This window comes from Solanum lycopersicum, chromosome 4, assembly GCF_036512215.1.
Source record: "Solanum lycopersicum chromosome 4, SLM_r2.1".
NCBI classification, from domain to species: Eukaryota; Viridiplantae; Streptophyta; class Magnoliopsida; order Solanales; family Solanaceae; genus Solanum; species Solanum lycopersicum.
This window is the reverse complement of record NC_090803.1, coordinates 29,968,767-29,990,427: the sequence shown is the minus strand read 5'-3', so window position 1 is coordinate 29,990,427 and position 21,661 is coordinate 29,968,767. Positions and strand designations below refer to the sequence as shown.

Sequence of the window (21,661 nt, the reverse complement as noted above, 5' to 3'; positions counted from 1 at the left end):
TAAATGTACCTGGATGTACTCTTGCTCGAGTCCATATCCCCACCAATATCAGCATCCACAAAACTTTGTAGAGTCATCTTGCCTTTGCCAAAACAAAGTGAAGTTTTGGATGTACCTCTCAAATATCTCAGAAACCACTTCACAGCTTCCCAATGCTCTTTCCCCGGGTTCGCAATCTACATGCTAACAACTCCCACTGCATGTGCTGTATCAGGTATAGTGCATACCATAGCATAAATCAAACTCACAACTGCTGAAGCATATGGAACAAGAGCAATATGATCACGCTCCTCGACAGTCTTGGGTGACTGCTCCTTTGACAATTTAAAGTGATTTTCCAATGGAGTAGTCCTTGGTTTAGCATCATTAACCTTGAATCTTCTCAGCACCTTCTCAATGTACAACTCCTTAGATAGATTTAAAGTGCCAGCAGATCTATCCCGAGAAATCTTCATCCCCAAAATCTGCTTTGTTGGACCCAAATCTGTCATCTCAAACGCTGCTGACAACCTTGTCTTCAGATTGTTAATCTCCCTAATACAAGATCCTGCAATCAACATATCATCCACATACAAGAGTAAAAAGACATATGAATCAGTGTATTTCTTGAAGTAACAACAAGGATCCTTTTCAGCTTTGCAGAATCCACTCTTGGTCATGAAGGAGCCAAACATCTTGTACCACTGCCTTGGTGCTTTCTTTAGTCCATACAAGCTCCTGGTGAGCTTGCACACCATGAGTTCCTTTCCTGGAATCACAAATCCTTTCAATTCCTGCATATAGATCTCTTTGTCCAGATCTCCATGTAAAAATATTGTTTTTGCATCAATTTGCTCTAGATGCAAATTCTCCGATGCAACAATACTTAACAGAATTTGAATAGATGTTAACTTCACAACAGGAGAAAATATTTCAGTATAATCAATACCTTTCCTTTGTGAATATCCTTTAACCACTAAGCGGGCCTTGAACCTTCTTTTGCCATCTAGTTCAATCTTGATAATGAACACCCACTTGTTCAACAAAGCTCTCTTCCATGCACGTAACTCAGTCAACACCCATGTGTCGTTCTTCTCAAGTGAACTCATCTCATCATCCATGGCTTGCTCCCACTTGATCGAATCCTCCACCTATAGGGCCTCATCAAAAGACTATGGTTTCCCCTCATCAGTCAGGAATAGATAGTGTAATGAAGGTGAATACCTATCTGGTTCCCTGAAGGATTTGGATGATCTCCTTAACACCTGCTCAGGTGTAACTTGCTCCTCTTCAGATTCTTCAGTAGAAGTTGGTTGAGTATCTGCTTCGACATCTCTAGGTTACTCTTCTCCAACTCAACCTCAACTCACACTTGCTTTGTAATCTCTAGAACATTCTGCTCTCTGTCCTTGTACATGACAGACTCATCAAATGTCACGTCACAATGTCTCGAGATTTTTCTATTCTTGTCATCTAAAAACGAGTAACCAAACAAATCAGAACCATAGCCTATGAAGTAACACTTCACATCCTTGGCTTCAAGCTTGTCTCTCTTTTCTGGATAAGCATGAACATAAGCAGTGCAACCAAAAGTCCTCAAGTGTGAGTACTTGAGTTCTTTTCCTGTCCACATCTCCTCTGGAATCTTGAACCCTAAAGGAACTGATGGTCCCCTGTTGATCAAGTATGCAGCAGTGCTCACAGCATCCGCCCAAAATGTTTTGGGCAGCCCATAGTGTATCCTGATACTCCTTGCATGCTCATTCAATGTTCAGTTCATCCTCTCAGCAATTCAATTCTGCCTTGCCTTACAAGGAACTATTCTCATCAATTTGATTCCCTCAGCTGCACAGAATGCCTTGAACTCTAATTTGTCATACTCTCTACCATTATCAGACCTTAGGCATTTGACTTTCAAACAGGTCTGATTCTCAACTTCAATTTTTCACTTCTTGAAATTTGTAAACACATCTGACTTATGATTCAAGAAGTAAGTCCATACCTTCCTGCTGGAATCATCAATGAAGGTAACATAGAATCTATATCCTCCATGTGATGATACTGGAGATGGTCCCCAAACATCTGTATGGACAATTTCCAACCGCACTTTCTTTGTCTCTCTAGGGTTCTTTGTGAAGCTTACTGTTTTCTGTTTGCCCATAACATAGCTCTCGCAAACACTTATATCAACAGACTTCAGACCCTCTAATGCTCCTTTTGCAACTAGCATCTTCATTCCTTTAGCACTCATGTCTCCAAGTCTGTTGTGCCACAGACATGAACCGGAAGCACCTTCAGCAACAACGGCCATGTTAATACACCCTGCAGTGGTGTACAAGGTTCCAGATTCGGTGCCAAGAGCTACTACCATAGCACCTTTCATAATCTTCCACGAACCTTTCCCAAAAGTTACTGCATATCCCGTGCTATCCAACTTGCCAACAGAGATCAGATTTTTCTTGAGCCCTAGAATATATCTGACATCCTCCAATGTCCACTGGTTTCCCGAGGTGGTCTTTATGCAAAAAACCCCCTTTCCTTCAATCTAAGCCTTTGTTGTCAGCAAGATACACCTTTCCAAAATTTCTAGATTTGAAATTTTGAAACAACTCCTTGCTTGGAGACGAATGGAAAGATGCACCAGAATCCAAAATCCATGATTCAACCAGGCTGTTCACACTAACGATTAGAGCATCCCCAATGTCCTCTGCTGAATTTACAGAATCATTGTCATCTCTAGATTTCTGATTATGTTTCTTCTTTGGCTTTGTATAGCTCGTCCGAAAGTGCCTTTTTTCTCCACAGTTCCAACAACTCACGTTTGATCTGTTTGGGGATTTTCCTCGATTTTTTTATTTTGATCGACCATGTTGATTTTGGCATTTCAGCTTACTTCTCCCCCTTCAGTCAACGCTGAGAGAACTGCCCAATGAATCTCCCACTTCTTGTTTGCGAATACTTTCGCTAAGAACAACATCATGGATTCCATCAAACTTCAGTTTCTCAGATCCACAGGAACTGCTAATCGCAGCAACAACAGTATCCCAAGACTCGGGCAGGGATGACATCAAACTCAACGCCTTAATTTCATCTTCGAAATTAATATCCACAGAATTGAGTTGACTCACAATCATATTGAACTCATTTATATGATCAGAAACAGATTCATTTTCAGACATCTGTAAATTGAACAATCTACGCATCAAATATACCTTTTTCATCGCTGATGGTTTTTCATACATATTTGACAGTGCCTTCAACAGATCGGACGTAGTCTTCTCCTTCACGATATTGAACGCCACATTTCTTGACAAAGTTAACCGGATTAACCCTAGAGCTTGGCGATCCTTGAGCTTCCACTTCTCCTCCGTCATGGATTCCGGCTTCACCTCGGTCAAAGGTTAGTAAAAATCTTTCTGGTAAAGATAATCTTCGATCTGCATCTTTCAGAAACTGAAATTAGATCCATCAAACTTCTCGATTCCAAGCTTCGAACTTTCCAACTTCAGTGATTGTGTTGAATCTCTTTGGCTCTGATACTAGTTGTTAGGATCGAATCCACACACACACACACACTTGATGAATTAATAACACAAGAACTTTCAAGAGAAAGAGATGAGAGATCTAGAGAGAGAAAGAGAGAAACCAATATTTCATGGTAATACCCTGTGAGTAAACTTCCACGGTGGTGGGGTATATATACTAATAAATCAGAGTATTTTTTATCACAGTACATCAAATATTAATCATGCTCCACTACCTAACACTTTTTCCAAAATAACATGAGAGTAATAAATGGTCCCACTCTTTTACTTTTTCTTTGAACGTGTGATTTTTTTGAAATTTTTGGTTTTTGTCTTTTTACGTAAAGTTAAGAAGAAGAGAAAAAATAGGATGGTCCAGTATTTGTTTATATTTTTTCAAAAAATAAAATTGTTTCTTTTTTGTCTTTTTCTGTTATGAATTAAAAAGAAAAAGGGGAGAAAATGATTCAATTCTTTTATTATTTTAAAAGACAAACTTATACCATTTTTTGGTATCATAAAGAAATATTATTTTTCGTATGAAAGATAGGCAATGGTTTTGTAGTATTCTTTATGTTAACAAGATATTTATTTTATTATTTACTTTAACTTAACAAAATTGGTCTTAAAGTTTTTTTTAGTCCTTTAAGTTCCTTAAATGGTTTCTTGTCTCCTACGAGAAATTTGTGACATACTTCTCGTATTAAATGGCATTAACCACATTTCTATTTTTTTTTCATTTCAGATACGGCTGAAAGGGAACATGCTCAAATTACTCCAAAGGGATTCTTAAAGTTGAGCAAAGGATCAAAGTAGGAGAGTAATTTGTCGTAAGACATGTTTTCGAGTGTGTGAAATCATACAGATTGGTTACACTCTCCGTGAATCTTAGGGTAGTAAATTGACTGATTTATCATGACATATGGTCCAATCAACCTTTTAGGGTTTACATAAATTGTTTTGAAGACTTGTGGGAGGATTTCACTCTTTGAATTACTTGTAAACTTAAGTTGCTTTTTTTTCCAAGATATGAATTATGTAGTTTGTTCTTTTCTCAAATTATGTTATTTAACTTAAAAAATTATTGTTATCAAAGCCTTCAATACCTTAATTATACACATTAAGAAATTAGATTTGAATTTTTATTAAATATTTAATTTGTAGATGATGATTGGATTCATACGTATCTTTTCGATTTTATATTAAATATGAAATTTTTATGATAATTAATTTGTTTGAATGTGTATGTTGCATGCATAATTGAATAAATTTTTTGCTTAATTATATGTCAATAACAGATATGGCATCAAAAAGTATCATTGCTAACTTAAACAAAGGTGAAAAAGTAAATTATAATATGTACTAGAAGAGCAAAATGCTTTGGAAGGTATAAATCATGATTTGGATGAACCAGAAGAGGGTAATACTGCACAACATAACGATGACAACTCAACTCAAGAGTGCTAGCTATGTTCTTTCAGATGAGCAACAAGTCCAGGTAGTAATTCAGTCTCTTCCCAATCATTGGGAACATTTGAAGGTTAACCTGACCAATAACGATAGCATCAAAAAACTTTTTTTGACGTTGCACGTAATGTTGAACTTGAAGATGAGCATCTTGGTGATGCTAAGCTGTTTCTAATGCCTTTATGGCAGATTCAAGTGGTACAAAATCTTCAAATTTCAAGCGCAAGAAAATCTTAAAAATAAATGGTAAAGACAAAGAGATTGGAGAAGGACCCTTTAAGAAAAAAGAATAGACCAAATTCCAAGAAATGAAAACGGTTTTTGAAGAAGAGAGATAAGAGCAAAATGAAGTGTTACAATTGCCAAATGTTGGTGCATTTCGCTCGTGAATGTACTGAGCCCAAAAAGGTAGCATTTCTAAATAACGAATCTCTTAGTGCTACATATGTTTCTAGCACTTCTTTACTAACTAAATCTTATCCTATGTAGATTGTAGACTCAGGATTCACCGACCACGTGAGTCGACATAGAGAGGCGTTTGTGGATTTTTGTCGAGTTTCATATAAATCAAGGTGGATCTACGTAGAAAATAATGCTAGGCTTGAAGTCAAACATATAGTCACTTTCAAAGTGGACTTGCGTGGTGACTATTCCTTGATGTTGCAGGTCGTCCTATATACTCTTAAGATTTGACGAAACTTAGTGTATGTGTCTGTTCTTTTAGAAGTTGATTTTGATTTGATTTTTACTCGTAATGGTGTTAGAACAACTCTAGATAATGTCTTACATTATTTTGGACTACGTTATGATCGTTTTATCATTTTAGATTGTAATCCTTCAACTTATGACTATTATGTTGACCGTTGTATAATGACATATTATTCTAGTGACAATGATATTAATGTTATTACATGACATGCAAGATTAGGTCACATAGGGCAAGATCAAATGAATAGGTTGGCAAAAGAAGGGCATTTAGGTTCTTTTGCCCAAATTGAAATGTCAACTTATGAAAAATGTCTTGATGGAAAGATTACGCATATACCATTTTGGAAAGCTAAGAGAACTGAATTCCCACTTCAATTAATTCATTTTGATATTTGTGTTCCAATGAATGTAAAGGCAAGGTCTAGTGCTAGATACTTCATTACATATGTTGATCATTTCACGCGCTTTGGTTATCTCTAGTTGATTTCGTATATATCTGAAGCACTCGAGTGCTTTAAAAGATATATGAATGAAGTTAAAATCAATTAGATAAAACCATAAAAGCTTTAAGAACTGATCTAGGACGTGAATATTTGTCAAAATTATTTGAAGAATTGTGTATTAAAAAGGGTAATGTCAAACAGTTAACTACTCCTTATACACCTCAACAAAATGGTGTAACTGAAAGAAGGAATAGAACATTATTAGAAATGACAAGATCAATGGTGGCGCAGGAAAATTTGTCCATCTCTTTCTGGGGAGATGCATTATTGACTACGGCTTATACATTGTCTTCCACTCTTTCTGAAATTTGGACTAGTCATAAAAAACTGAATGATCTACAACCATGAGGTTGGGCAGCATATATTAAAGATCATTTCGGTGAGTTTGATAAACCAAGTCCGAAAGGAAAGAAATGTATCTTTATACGATACTCTGAACGCTCTAAAGGATATGTGTTCATCGATAAACTGGAGGATGAAAGTATTATTGATATTTTATCATAAGATGTTAGATTTTTGGAAAATAGTTTTCGAAAAAGGGTGAAATAGGTGAAGTTGAGCCTCACTACGAAATATTAAATTCAGAAGATCAGTTGATATTGTCAAACATACTTGGTAATCCAATGGATCAAGAAATGATTCCTTGTCCAAGTGGGAGCAATGAATCCAAAAATTCTATAGAGGAATCTGAACATCAAATCTGTAAGAGTGCAAGAAAAGGTGTACCTAAAAGTTCTTATCAGATTGAGGATTTTGTTTTCTTGGTATCTCCTACAGAAGTAAATAAATCTAATTCTATAACTGAGGCCCTACAGAGACCTGAAAAGAAGAATGGTCAAAAACGATGAAGATTTTACTCAAGAAGTTGGAATAGCCTATGAGAAAACTTTTTCACCAGTTGTGAAGTTTACATCCATACGGTTAATTTTAGCTATTGTTGCAAGTTTAAATCTAAAATTACACCAAATGGATGTGGAGACCACTTTTCTCAGTGGAGAATTAAATGAAAAAAATCTACATTGAACAATCAGTTGGTTTAGTTGTTAAAGGTCAAGAAAACAAAGTTTGTAAATTGAAAAGATCAATTTATAGCCTAATGATCTCTTTAAGGCAGTGGTATCGAGATTTAATAAGGAGGTGGTGTCACTTGATTTCACCAACATCGATGAAAACCATTGCATGATAATTTATTAGGTGGAAATAATTCTGAGCATGTGAAAATTATCAAGTCATGGCTTTCTAAATCATTTTGATATGAAAGATATGGGTGAATCATATTATATATAAGGTGTTAAGATTCAAAGAGATCATTTCAAGAAATTTTTGAGTTTATCTCAAGAAACTTATATAAAGAAAATATTGGAATGTTTTCGAAAGAATAGTTGCAAATTCATGTCTCAAGTTTCTTATTCTAGTGTTGTCGGTAGTTTGATGTATGCTATGATGTATACTTGCCTAGACATTTGGTATTCCGTAAGTCGAGTTAGCAGGTATAAATCAATCCTGGAAAAGATCATTAGAAAGCAGTAAAGAATATTTCGATACCTGAAGGGAACTACAGATCATGTACTGTGTTATACTGAATCTAATTTATTTATAAGAGGTTATACAAATGTTAATTGGGTTGGTGAATGGGATGATAGAAAATCAACATTCGATTGTGTTTTCTTACTAAATAGTGGTGCTATTTCATGGAAAAGTAAGAAGAAAACTTGCACATCTCTTTCAACCATGGAATCTGAATTTGTGTCTTGTGCGTGTGCAGTACAAGAAGTTGTTTGGTTAAGGAGATTCTTTGAGCATTTGAGTATTGCAAAGAATATTAAGGGTCCCATGATTCTATATTGTGATAGTCAAGCGCTTATCACATACACAAATGATCCTAAGTATCACAGCAAAACCAAACATATGGCCATGAAGTATAACTTTGTGAGAGACGTAGTGGAAAATGGATAAATAACTTTGCGATACATTCCTACATATGAAATGATAGTTGATCGTTTTACGAAGGTCATCTCTAGAGACTTGTTTGAAAAACATGTTAAGGCTCTAGGTTTACGTATAGTATGCTTATATTTTAGTATTGTAAAATGAATTGATTGTTATGTTATTCTCTTATATATAAAATAATTGAACTTATGTTCAAATGTAGTATGCATGTGATACTTTATTAGAAATAAAGTGTGTCAAACAAGTCGCAGGATTGACTCTCACACACGAGCAATCACCTCTTACGTCGAGGAACGTGAAGAGATGAGTTTCACCACCAAATTATGACTTGTTTTATGAGCTAGACAAATCTTTCTCTAAGAAAATGAGTTTAAAGATTACTAGAAAAGAGAAACTAGGGAACTTACACATCTTGAGATGTTTAGACCAAGATCTCTACGATGTTGGATAATCCGGATGATGAGATGCATACACCAGTATAAGGTGAAAACATCGTAGCACGTGCTTCATACCACGTGTGTCTAACGATCAACGGGTCGATGAAATAATATTCCTTGCTTCTTCATTATGTGAGACCCAAAAAAGTTAAAATAATTTTTCAATGAAATACCCTTTGACCTTTTGTTGTTTCTTGAAGTTTCAATCGATGTTGTTCCTTTAGGATGTTACTGATAGCCACGAATGATTCGGCAATGCAGTGCATGTCAAGAAAAGAAGTTGAATAGGAGAAGACAGATGTAAGTAGAAAGGAAAGACATTAAATGAATAATAAACTTATATACACAAGTCGGATATTGCACTAACAATATTGGCATTGAGTGTATTTTTGTGTATAATGTTAAATATGAACTCGATTTAATGTCCTTAAGAAGATGAGAGATCAGATAAGTAACTACTAAAGTAGTGAATAGTATTCTCATATGAGTAGTGAATTTCTTCGAAATGTGATTGAATTCCTATGTGGGGTTTGGAAAACCTTAAAGTTAAAATCTTGATACTCACAGGTGGCACGAACTATTTGTTGTATGAATTGTGTGTATCGTTGATGTTTTATTATCTTGAGTATTGTCCATCATGTGCAAAGTTGGAGATGTAAGTTTAGGGTCGTGGGGTTGCCCATATGGATCGACCCGGCCCAAGAGATTGTTTGATAAGAGATAAAAATTTCTTATCTCTTATTTGAAAAAGAAAGGGGGGAGAACAATTATTAAATTGATAACCTCTCAACCCCTCTTATTCAAAGGAAATATTCTTTTTAACTAAAAGGGTAAGCAAAACAACGTAAAAAATAAATACAAAAAAAAACATAAACACAAATCTGAAAGAAGGAATAAGGAGAACTTTTTCTGTCAGATACATTTAGTTTGTGAATCTATCTTTGATTCCTAGTGATTCAAAGCAAGACTTTGAAGCAATCGACTTTCGCTGCAAAACTATAAGTTACACAATTCGTCGATTTCTTTCTATAAATCTATCAAGTGGACTCAATTTTTTCCTCTCTATTTCATTCTATTTTTACATATCCTGGTATCTTTTTTACAGTCTTTAATTTATCCTTATGATATTAGTTGTTGTTTTTGAGCACATGTTTAATGTCTCCGGTTATATTGAACATGTACGCATATAGTACGTATATTCATTGTGCAGAAAATAATTATTGTACTAAGTTCCAAGAATTTGCGTTTTGATATTTTATATTAAATTTTATAACTTAAAAGTACTATATATAAGCTTATATACTGTCTATTGTTACATACATATGAAATTTCGAACCAGGTTAATCTATGCAACTTAAATGTTTCTTTATATTACAAAATGTCCTTATATAGATATTCTTATTTTCTTCTTTATTTTCCTTTAAATGTTGATTAAAGAACCAATGATTATTTTTGTGAATAGTTCATTCATTATAGGTTCTTGAGTTATGTGATAATGACAAATAATCAAATTCATGTTAGAATATTACTAATTTTTTTTAAGGACCAATTTTTTTCATTATTTATAATTTATGGATATGAGTAAAAAAATTAATTGCAAAGTCAATGCAATTATATTTATCTTTAGCCACGCGAAGCGCGAAAAAATTACCTAGTATATATATATATATATATATAATATATTTGGGTGGGACGAACAGAGCAATGTACAATTGTACATAAAGCTACTTTAATTGTACTGTAAAGTTTGAATCAACTCAAGGGTAAATTAGAATTTTTTCATCTCCACACACGTGTTTCACTTATGTTAAACACGTGTGCTGTAATTCAACAATTCTCTTCACCTTCATGGGTTTTTTTCTCGGCTGCAACAAGCGGTGTCTCTTCTTGATTTTCACAGGTTTGATTTTTTCTTCATATTTTGTGTTTCTTTCGGTGTTAAAAATTTTCCCAGTAGATATGTGCTAACATAAAAGAATGTGATGAATTGTAATCTTCAAATTTGTTGATTATAAATAAAGAGGAACCATTTCAATAATAAGCACATTTAATTACTGGTTGGTTTATGTGCACAATCTTAAGCTAACTGGAGAGGATTAATTTCTTAGAGAGTCATAGTGTTTTTTGGCACAAAATCTTGCAAATTCTAAGACTCTACTTTGATTATTCCATAGAAAAACAGCTCAATGCTTTCTCATTTGGTGTTTTCAAGATTTAGTATCCTAAATTACATTGTCTAATTTCTACTGATTTTTAGTTTGTAAATTACCACTACAGAAATCATGCAAAACTTACTAAGGAAACACGATTTTTTATGTTTCTTATACTCGCCTGCCATCCATCTTTTAATTTTAGAATTTACATTCTTAACTACTTTAGTTTCAAACATCCTGGGCATAATTATTGATGACCCAAACAGTTTGGCTCCTAGATTGGTCTCCATCTTGCTTTACTCATTGACAAATTACTTAATTACTCGTATTCTTTAGATGTGCTAGAGTAGTCAATTTCTCATGATTATTTTCATTCAGTTTTCAGCTGTGTTGTTCGGACTTTTTAAAAATGTCAATTAATGCATGTCAAATTCTCTAAAAATAGTGTATATATAATGAATGTGACACAGATGCAGCATAAAAAGTGAAGTGTCTGCGCAACTTCAGAATTCTACAGAGGTGTGATTCTCTTAGAAGAGAATGTCGGGTAGATAAAGAAATTCATTTTTAACATTCCTTTTTTGCTTTAGCACTCCTTATCGGAAACACTCCTTTGCATGGAGAATCTAAGTTTTGTAAGATTCTATTTCGTAATTCCTCAAGAATATGTAATTCTCAATGGATTATCTGCTTGTGTCTTTGAAATCTTTTTATTTTTCTAATTTTCTTTTGTTTAGTAAATAGGTGCAATTTGAACATACTTTTACCATCTCTGGGAGTAGGAAAATTGGAGTACTACATGGTCTCTGGTTCGTAGAGCTTCACACACTCATCAAATTTTATTTTTGGGAATTGTCAATGGGAGAGTTACGTGTGAATGGGTGTTAAATTAGCTGGCGGGGTTATAACAAGACATGTTGAGATGGTTCAGAAAGCATTTCAAGTAAGTTTTTGTCAATATGAAGTCAACGAAAACTGCCATGAACCCTCGCTTACTTTCGAGTCCCTCTACGTTTCACTTCGCCTGAGATTCCTTTTTTGTACTAGCAACAACTGTTTAGATCTACCAAAAAAATGGTGGATCAACAGTTTCTACAACTACAAGAAGATCTTTCTTGGTGAATTCATAAGCAATTCTTCCAATGTAAGTCTCACGAGAGCTTTTTTTTTTTCTGTATTCTCTTTGTGTACTTTAAGGTCATCATGTAAGATACCGTAGTTTCACCTATTTTGTGATTTTGAAATTTGATTATTTTAAAGCAATCTTAATTTTATTTATTGTCTTAGTAAATATCTTAATGTGATCTTCTACAGTATTGTAGTGTCATCGATCTATGTGATTTTGAAATTTGATTATTTAGAGCAACCTGAGAATTTTTATTGTAGTTGTGGATAGCTTCACTTGATCGTATAGGATATTGTATGGTCATTACTCTTCGTGGTTTTGTAATTTGATTATCATAGAGCAACCTCAGTTTTTTTGTAGGTTGTTTCTATGCGTTTGTCTTTGTGGATAGCTTAACATGGTCTTTTCGGATACTGTAGTGTCATCACTCTCTGTAATTTTGATATTTGATTAATCTATTGAAAAAATGAGGTTTTATTTGAAGGTTCACTAAAAAAAATCTGATTTAGCGACAGACATAATCCGTCGCTAATTGATGATATTTCATCACTACATTAGATAAGCGACAGATTGGCGACGAATTTTCAGTTGTTACTATTTTGCTCGTTAATAATCTTTTAGTGACAAAAAAAAATGAGTTCTGTTGCAAGTTTATTCACGTCTAAAAGACGAACCATATCCATCGCCATATTTTAGTGACGAATTAATCCGTCGTCATTGTTATATAATTCGTTGCAAATTTCATAATTTATTTCGTCACTTTGCATAAGTTTCGCGACGGAGACTTGAAAGTTTCTCGTTAGTCGGTTGCCAATAATTTTTTTTTATAGAAATGACCAAATTCTCATTAAATTTGTTTCTAAAAAGTTTCTTTTTTTAAAAAAAATTACAATTATTAAATACCCCTAAAATAACCAACATTCACATGAAATAATACTTGAACTATTCAAAATATATAGATAGCATAATTCAAATCATATATTTTTAGTGCAAAACATCAAAATCAATGTATCAATTGTTCTTAAAAACAACTATATTCATAAACTATTGTTAGTGCACAATTTATAATTTCCAAAACAAGAGACAATATAGATAGTTAAAGTTGCAGGGGACTACAAGATAGCATCGTCGTCCCCTGAAACTAAGGGATCAACCTCGTTAGTAATAGCAGGAGGAGGCACCATGGGGGTCAAAGATGACGGATTGTCAACGGGAGTAATCACTTCTTGTACCCGTTCCATAAGAATAGGAAGAAGATGATTAGTAAATGCAGGAAGCATTTCCTTTACAAATTCATCCATATTTGTTGTTGATGTTGATTGAAAAACTGAAGGTCATACAGAAGATGAGGCACAAAGCTTATGCTTGTAGTAATTTTTCGCTTCAGTTCCAAGACTATATATTCTTATCTTCTTTTTTTCATCCGCAGCTTCGTAATACGATTGATCAGATTGAGATACCTTTTTTTCCGTAAGATCTCTTCATACCCTTCCTGTATTAAGTAGAGTTAAAGAGAGGACATTAAAGATTAGGAAAAAAAATATATTGGTCAACTATGTAAGTTTCTAAAGAATAGGAAACCACATGATTTACATTTGTAAGAGGGGCATGTCTAACCCTAGACAACGGATGCAAAAGAACTCACACTGGTGCTATGAAGCTTGGAACTTCTTCCGTACAACTTCTAGATTGAAAAGGGTCATGCCTCAGACAGTAAGGCAAGCCCATGAAGTTTATATATTTGGAGAGTTGATAAAATCATCAGAAAGGTTTAGGAAATGGTCCCAAAAATCATCTTTTGGTATTCATGGACAAAAGCAACACCAGATGATTTGCTAGCACAAAAACTCTAACCTCTTATCTGAAGTCTAACTATTTAGCTAATTTGTTTAGCTCATATGCTTTACCCTTGTAACTAATGAAGATACTTTTGTGGATTTTATATGCTCATTATCACCGCTAAAATTTTTTTTTTGTAATAAATAAAGCAAAGGTGCATGTCCTCTAGGCTTACCATCTAACAAGTATTATTTTACCATCAAAGGTTTTTAAAGCAAATAAACAAGGAATACCATTACTTGGACATGTAGAAAACACATAACCTTTTAAGCTGATTGCAGTAACTTGAAGATACTTACAACTTACAACCAATAAGTTTATTACTTACAGTTGTTATTTGTTTAATTATCAAAGTGAGGTTCGAGACTTTAAGTTCTTACATAATCTGCCCCCGTTTCTTTACCCTTAAACTTGAAGCTTTTTCAATCATCAAAACAACATAATAAAACATGAACTTTAACATCAATACACAAATAGATCCCTACTCAATCACTTGCCACTTAACCTTCTAGTACACATATAATATGCAATGACAAATTCTTTAGACCACCACTATACATTGGTCTCCAACAAACACACGAGGAAACAAGTAACGAAGTAGATATGGACAAGAAATTTCCTACAATACTGAGTAGCTTCAAGGGATCAGACTGAATAGCACAGAACAAAGACAATGCTAACCAAGTTTCATATTAAGCTCGATAATTCTAGAGTTAGGTGAGAGCTGAGAACTCTACTCTATCCAGATAGTCAAGAATACATGCTACCACATATATTTGTATCCAACAAACACATAAGGAGACAAGTAACAAGTAGATATAGACACCAACAAGAATGGGAAACAAACACATAGCTGGGACAGTAGCTTTTAACCACTTCTTTGGACATCAAAAAAATAAAAACGGATATGCCACATCAAACCAACACATCTTCAAGTACTAGAAATAATTTCTAACTGTTTTCTTGTATTTTTAGTCAAGATCCTCTTCAAATGAAAATTGGCATGTATATTTTTAGAGAGGTTTCAAAGTTTTGCGCTTACATGGACCATTCGTGAATGATCATCAACAAAAGACTTCCAATCATGACCATGAGTATGTACGTGCAAATGTAACTCGGCTGGTGTTGGATCCCTACCCTTTTGAATTGCCTATATAGAAGATAAATCACTTTTAGAAACAATCATATCTATTGTGTTATGTGTATTTAGAAAACAAGTGTTTATATCAAACACCATGATGTGACTTAAATAATTTGAGAAAAATATATTTACAAGTCTCTTGCGATATTCTCCAATTGAAATAGATCCACCCGTGTGAGTCCCAACAACAACTTCACGACAGTCACGACGATTCTTTAAATTTGTTTCTGACTTTTTAATAGACTCATCAGTTCCCCAAAGTTGCATCCATCTTTCCCACACATTCTCAAGGTACATAATGTGGCCTAGTTCCTACCACTTTTATTTTAGAAATGAAATTCTTGTATTTTATTGGTGCCTTAACCACCCAGTGTCACTTCACTTCACTCTCACTAATGGAAACGTCCCAATAGAATTTTTTCTGAAATAAATTATAAAGTAATACATTAGTATACTATCTATAAATGTGAATATACTTTCTAAATTCACTTGCGATGAAAAGTCATACCTTAAATTCTCTAAAATAACCATCTTTTGCATCATTTGGAACACTTCTACATTTGATTCCATTGGGATCAACTTCACTTCTAAAAGACTTGGTTATGAAACTAGAGCATGTTATAGAAGGTTCCAACCTATGTAAATCAAAAGTAATATAAGTATCTGACAATATATATGCAAGTTTGAACTGAAAGAATACTCATATTATATTAGTTTACAAAATTTCCACATCCATCAATTGTTCACTATATTAGTTGAATTGAAACAATCTAACACTACCCAACATGTCTATATGACAAAATTATCTATCCTCACTCTAATTTTGTAGAATATTGCTACAGAGTATCAGACATGAATACTATATCAAAATAGAAATTAGAAAAATATGGGTCCGTGTGTGCCTACTACTAGAATCACCTTCAGCAATTGTGTTTCTATGACCTGTTGGGTTGCTTTAGTGGATATATCACCTTCAGCAGTTGGGTTTTCGTGAAACGTTTGGATACTCTTGGATTACTCTGATTTAGTGTAACTGGAGGTGTTTCAGATATGGTTGAGGTGTTACTTTGAGTTGATGCGTCAATGATTGGGGTATCACCTTAATTAGGAGAAACTATTGTGGGCATTGGAATAGTTAGCATGCTTATGTGAATAGCAAGATTACTCCTTCCTAAGGACTTGCCACGACTTCTGCCTCGAGTCATGCCTAAGAATAAATATAACAGTGTAGTTAGACCATTGATGAAAATAATTGTGTATATCAGTGAAACAAAGCAAGAAAGGGAATTGAAATTTTCTCACAGTTTATTGATCAAAATAAAGGCTCTCTTATAGAGCTGTAAACAAAATGAAATAGCTAAAAAATAGGCTAACAAATATCATGTTAACAAACCACTAAAAGCTGTAACTTCTAGCTAAAGATCAGGATACATATTGACTCCATTTAAACTACATTTATTTGACTAAATCAAACAAATAATGTAAAACAAATTTCTACCAATCACTCCCTTAAACTGAATGCTTTCAGTTTAATTGAAATAATTACAAACACCAAGCAACTTCCTGAGTTTCTGGAATGTGCATAATTTCAAAGGCTTTTCAGCAATTTGATTCTCACACTTACACTAGAGAACTTCAATGACTTCATCTTTTGTGAGATCCCTTAAGAAATGAAACCTAACATCTATATGTTTGCTCCTGCCATGAAACACGGGATTTTTGGAGAGTTTGATCATTGATGTGTTGTCACAATAAATTGCAGTTGGTCCTCTTTGCTTGAACTGCAGCTCCTCAAGTATCCTTCTGAACCATATAGCTTGACAGGCACAAGCTGTAACAGCTACAAATTCTGCCTCAGTGATTGATGAAGTGATAATCGATTGCTTTTTAGAAGACCAAGCAACAGCTCCAGAACCCAACATGAACACATATGCCGAAGTACTTTTTCTGTCATCTTTATATCGGGCATACTCACTACCAGTAAAACCTAAAAAATCTGATTTGTTTCCTCTCTTGTAAAACACTCCGCAATCGATTGTTCCCTGCACGTAACGGAGAATTCGTTTGGCAGCTACAAGATGAATCTCCTGAGGGCATTCCATATACCTACTAACAAGGCTGACAGAATACATTATGTCAGGTCTAGTAGTAGTCAAATACATCAGACTTCCCACGATTTGTTTGAACACTCTGCTGTCCACTTTCCTCCCTTCTTCTGGATATTTCACAAGTTGAAGACCAGCTTCAGTTGGAGTTTCGGCAAGATTACAGTTGTTCATTCCAAACCTGTCAAGGATTTCTTGAGCATACCTTCTTTAAGTAATAAAAATACCAGCAGCAGATTGCACCACTTCAATGCCGAGAAAATAGTGCATCATTCCAAGATCAGACATATCAAATTCAAGCATCATGTATTTCTTCAATCTGTCAAACATAGCCGCATCATTTCCAGTATAAATCAAGTCCTCTACATATAAGGACACAACAAGCATCTTTCCTCCTTCAAATTTAACAAACAGAGTATGATCATATGGGCATTTAGAAAAACCTTCCTTCAAAAAATAGGCTTCAATGCGACTATACCAAGCTCGTGGGGCTTGTTTAAGTCCGTATAAAGCCCTTTTTAGCTGATACACTTTGAATTCATCTCCAACTTTAACATAACCAGAAGTTTGTTCTACAAATACATGTTCTTTCAAGTCTTCGTGCAAGAAAGCTGACTTGACATCCAACTGGAAAATAGGCCACGAATTTTGTGCTGCCAATGCAATCAATAATCTGATAATATCATGTCTTACTACTGGAGCGAACACCTCTTCATAGTCTACACTGAATTCTTACTCGTAACCTTTTTCAACCAAGCGAGCTTTATACTTGTACACCTCACCATTTTTTTCAACTTTGTCTTAAAAATCCACTTCACATCGATTGTTTTCTGACCTTCCGGAAGCTCAGTCAGCTTCCATGTGTTATTTCTTTCAATAGTTGCAAGCTCTTCATCCATAGTTTTTCTCCATTTTGATTGCTTTACTGCTTCTTCAAAGGTTACAGGATCACAGTCTGCAAAAAGAGCAAAATGAACAGTTGGATCCTCAGATTGACCAATTCCCGTTACTTCATAGTCATCCATCCATATTGGTCTTTTTCTGCTTCTTGGTTCTCTTGCAACTGCCGCTGAGACTTGAGTCACTACTTATTCATCTTGAGCAGTGATTGGTTGCTGCACTACCACAGTATCATGTTGATTTTCAGCTTCATCTTGCCCATCAAAGTCTGTTGGAATTTGTCATTGAGAACCAGATTCACTCCATGTCCAGAAATTTTCTTCGTCGAATATTACGTCTCGATTAATGACAATTTTCTTGGTGATAGGATTATATAGTTTGTAAGCTTTAGAACAATCACTAACACCAAGGAAAATGCATTTCTCACCTTTGTCATCAATCTTCGTTCTTCTTTGATCTGGAATACGGGCATAACAAATGCACCCGAAAATTCTAAAATGATCAACATTAGGATTTCGACCATTCCAAGCCACCTCCGGTGTCATATTTTGAACAGATAATGTAGGACTTCTATTCAAAATATGAATGCGCCAGTTAACAGCTTCAGGCCAGAAAGCTTTTGGAACACTGCTTTTTGTCAAGAGACTGCGCACCATATTCATTATAGTACGATTTTTGAGCTCACAGACACCGTTTTGTTGGGGCGTATAGGCTGTTGTCAGTTGCCTTTTAATGCCATTGCTTTCACAAAAATTAGCAAATTCTTGTGAACTGTATTCCCATCTCGATTTGTGCGAAGTACTTTGATTTGGCTTCCTGCTTCTTTCTCCACCATAATTTTAAAGCTTTTGAAAGTTTCAAAAGCATCAGATTTGTCCTGCAAAAAAATAGACCCATGTATACCGACTAAAATCATCAATGAAGGTGATTATGTATCGTTTACCTCCATTTGAAGATGGATTAATTGGGCTGCAAAGATCAGAATGCACCAGCTCCAACACATTTTTGGCTCTCCATGACTTTCCCTTAGGAAATTGATTACGTTGCTGCTTGCCAACTGCACATTCCTCACATACTTGAGAAGGAGCTGCAATTTGATGGAGGCCACTGACCATGTTATTTCGTTGCAAAGTGCTTAAGCCACCAAAGATCAAGTGGCCATAATGAAAATTCCATAACCACGATGTATCTGTTACGTTGGCCGAGAAGCAGGAAGATCTCGAACTCTGCAACTGAAGTGGAAACATACAATTTGTTGTCATGCTAACTTGAGCAATCAAACCCAGCCTTGAATCTTCAATTCGACATAATCCATTTTTAATGGATATCTCATAACCCTTTTCTTGTAGTTGACCAATACTAAGTAAATTGGTTTTTAAATCTGGAACATAAAACACATTACAAATTGTGTGTAAAGAGTTATCTTTGTCATGTAAAGTGACATTGCCTTTTCCCATGACAGATACAACATAGTTATCACCGAACTTGACAGTATTGCGGAAGCTTTCATCCAATTCAGAAAATGCCTTCTTGTCTCCGCACATGTGGTTGCTACACCCGGTGTCCTAATACCACAGATTTTGTTGAGTTTCTTCACTTTCATAACACACCATCAAGAGAGAAACTTCTTCTTCCTTCTCTGCAAAGTTAGATACTTCTGCACTCTGTCTATTTAAATTTGTTCGACATTCTAATTGGTAATGACCATACCTATGGCAGCGATAGAACTCAACATTTGTTTTGTCTACTGACTTTGGTTTCTGAGTTGTTGAGTCATGTCCTCCACATCCCCTTCCTCTCTGTTGAAACTGATCATCATTCTGCTAATGGTACTGTTAATTACCTCGACTGTAGCTTCCTCTCCCCTACTCCGACCTCAACCTCCACTTGTTTTAGAAGGATTATCGGTGGTTGCTTTCAGTGCGTGCTTTTCTTTGTCCTGCTGGATGATTTTCTGCTCATGAACTAACAAAGAATTTTTCAATTCATCAATGGAGAGTTCATCAATATCCTTCGATTCTTCGATAGAGAAGACAACAAAAATTAAATTTCTGTGTCATTGATCGAAGGATTTTCTCAACAATGGTGACATCCTGCATTTGCTCTCCATGGATTCTCATCTTGCTTGCAATTGCCATAGTTCTTGAAAAGAAATCTGTAACTGTATCTCCTGATTTCATACGCAAAGTCTCAAATTCAGTTCCGAATCCTTGGAGTTGTACCCTTTTTGCCTTCACATTGCCTTGACACTTCTTCTCCATGGAGTCCCAAATTTTCTTGGAGGTTTCTTTGCAAAGAATAGTCTCCAAAATGGACCGATCAATAACTTCAAACAGATAATTTTTAGCCTTAAGATCTTTCAATTTTAAGACTTCAAATTCTGTTTTCTGAGCTTTTGTAGCTCTTGTTGCTGGTTCTGCTACTCCAGATTCAACAACATTCAAATACTCCTTGGACCTCAAGAAGTTTTCCATGAGCATGCTCCAATGATCATAGTGACCATCGAAGCACGGAATAGATGGTTGTACGAAGTTGTCTGAGGAAATCATTGAATGCTAGCTGCTGCTATTTATGTAATTCAAGTTCTAGTACCACTGATGAAAATAATTGTGTATATCAGTGAAAGAAAGCAAGAAAGGGAATTGAAAATTTTCTCACAGTTTATTGATCAACATAAAGGCTCTCTTATAGAGCTGTACACAAACTGAAATAGCTAAAAAAATAGGCTAACAAATATCATGTTAATAGACCACTAAAAGTTGTAACTTCTAGCTAAAGATCAGGATACATATTGACTCCATTTAAACTACTTTTATTTGACTAAATCAAAAAAATATTGTAAAACAAATTTCTAACAACCATCACCGGTACAAAATAAAATTAAGCATAATTCATAATAAGTATAGATGTATTGCAAAAACAGAACCTAGAGTGAAACATTTATCATTATTGGAAATCAAATTAAGTTACCTCGCTAAAGTAATTTCCAATCAAGTGAAAATTTGCTAAAATATCTTAAAATGCCTCCAAAAAGCTATCAGATCATCTGGAACACTTCATGCCTGCAAATATAGGAGTGAAACAGTTAGCGTTGTGTTCACAATTTAGTAAAGAGATCATATACGAAAAGAAACAAATTAGTAAAGGGGATTAGCCTTTTAAGAGACTGAAATATTGAATACCATCAGATCATGTGCTTCTGATAAGACACCTAAACTTAATGGTTATATTAACACTACCAATAGATATATTTAAAGTTAAAAATAATAAATAGAACACACATGGATAAAATTCAAACGTTACTTGTATTAATCATCCGAAATTGAAAAGCAAAAACTAAACAAAATACAGTGAAGATACAATAGCAGATTATCGAACACTAGTCAATATCTATGTCTTCTTCAAACTCCTCCTCTTCGTCTTCCTCACCATCCTCCTCAGTTTCCTCGCTTTCATATTCATCATCTGTGAATTCTATTTGGATTTCATGGTGCTCTTGTAATAAACTATCATCAATGGGTTCATCCATTTCCACAACATCTCCATTTGGATCATTTAATGGTATATTTTCATCAATGAAAATTGTCATATCTATCTCGTGGACTTCAACTTCTTCAACTTGGAATGGTGCATTTGGTTCTGAAGTTTTCGCCACTTCCTCATCAGGTAGTTCAATAACATTTCGAGGTTTGACCTTCAATACAGCTACCCAATCACCCTTGTCCTTTTTCTTGCTCGGATAAGGCACATAGCACACTTGAGTTGATTGCCTTTCAAGAATAAAAGTTTCATATATTTTATATCGACGATGATGATTAATATCAATCAA

The 21,661-nt window shown here is 34.7% G+C and overlaps 2 protein-coding genes across 2 annotated transcripts; both read right to left on the bottom strand.

Annotated features, from left to right (window-relative positions):
• Window positions 1–16,452: 16,452 nt before the first annotated feature.
• Window positions 16,453–17,106, bottom strand: LOC138348055 (secreted RxLR effector protein 161-like). The gene has a single exon (XM_069296662.1). It carries the CDS (start codon window positions 17,104–17,106, stop codon window positions 16,453–16,455), a length of 654 nt encoding a protein of 217 aa, XP_069152763.1.
• A 2,729-nt stretch (window positions 17,107–19,835) lies between these two features.
• On the bottom strand, window positions 19,836–20,381 carry LOC138348054 (uncharacterized). The gene has a single exon (XM_069296661.1). The coding sequence runs from the start codon at window positions 20,379–20,381 to the stop codon at window positions 19,836–19,838; it is 546 nt and encodes a 181-aa protein (XP_069152762.1).
• Between the last annotated feature and the right edge of the window lie 1,280 nt (window positions 20,382–21,661).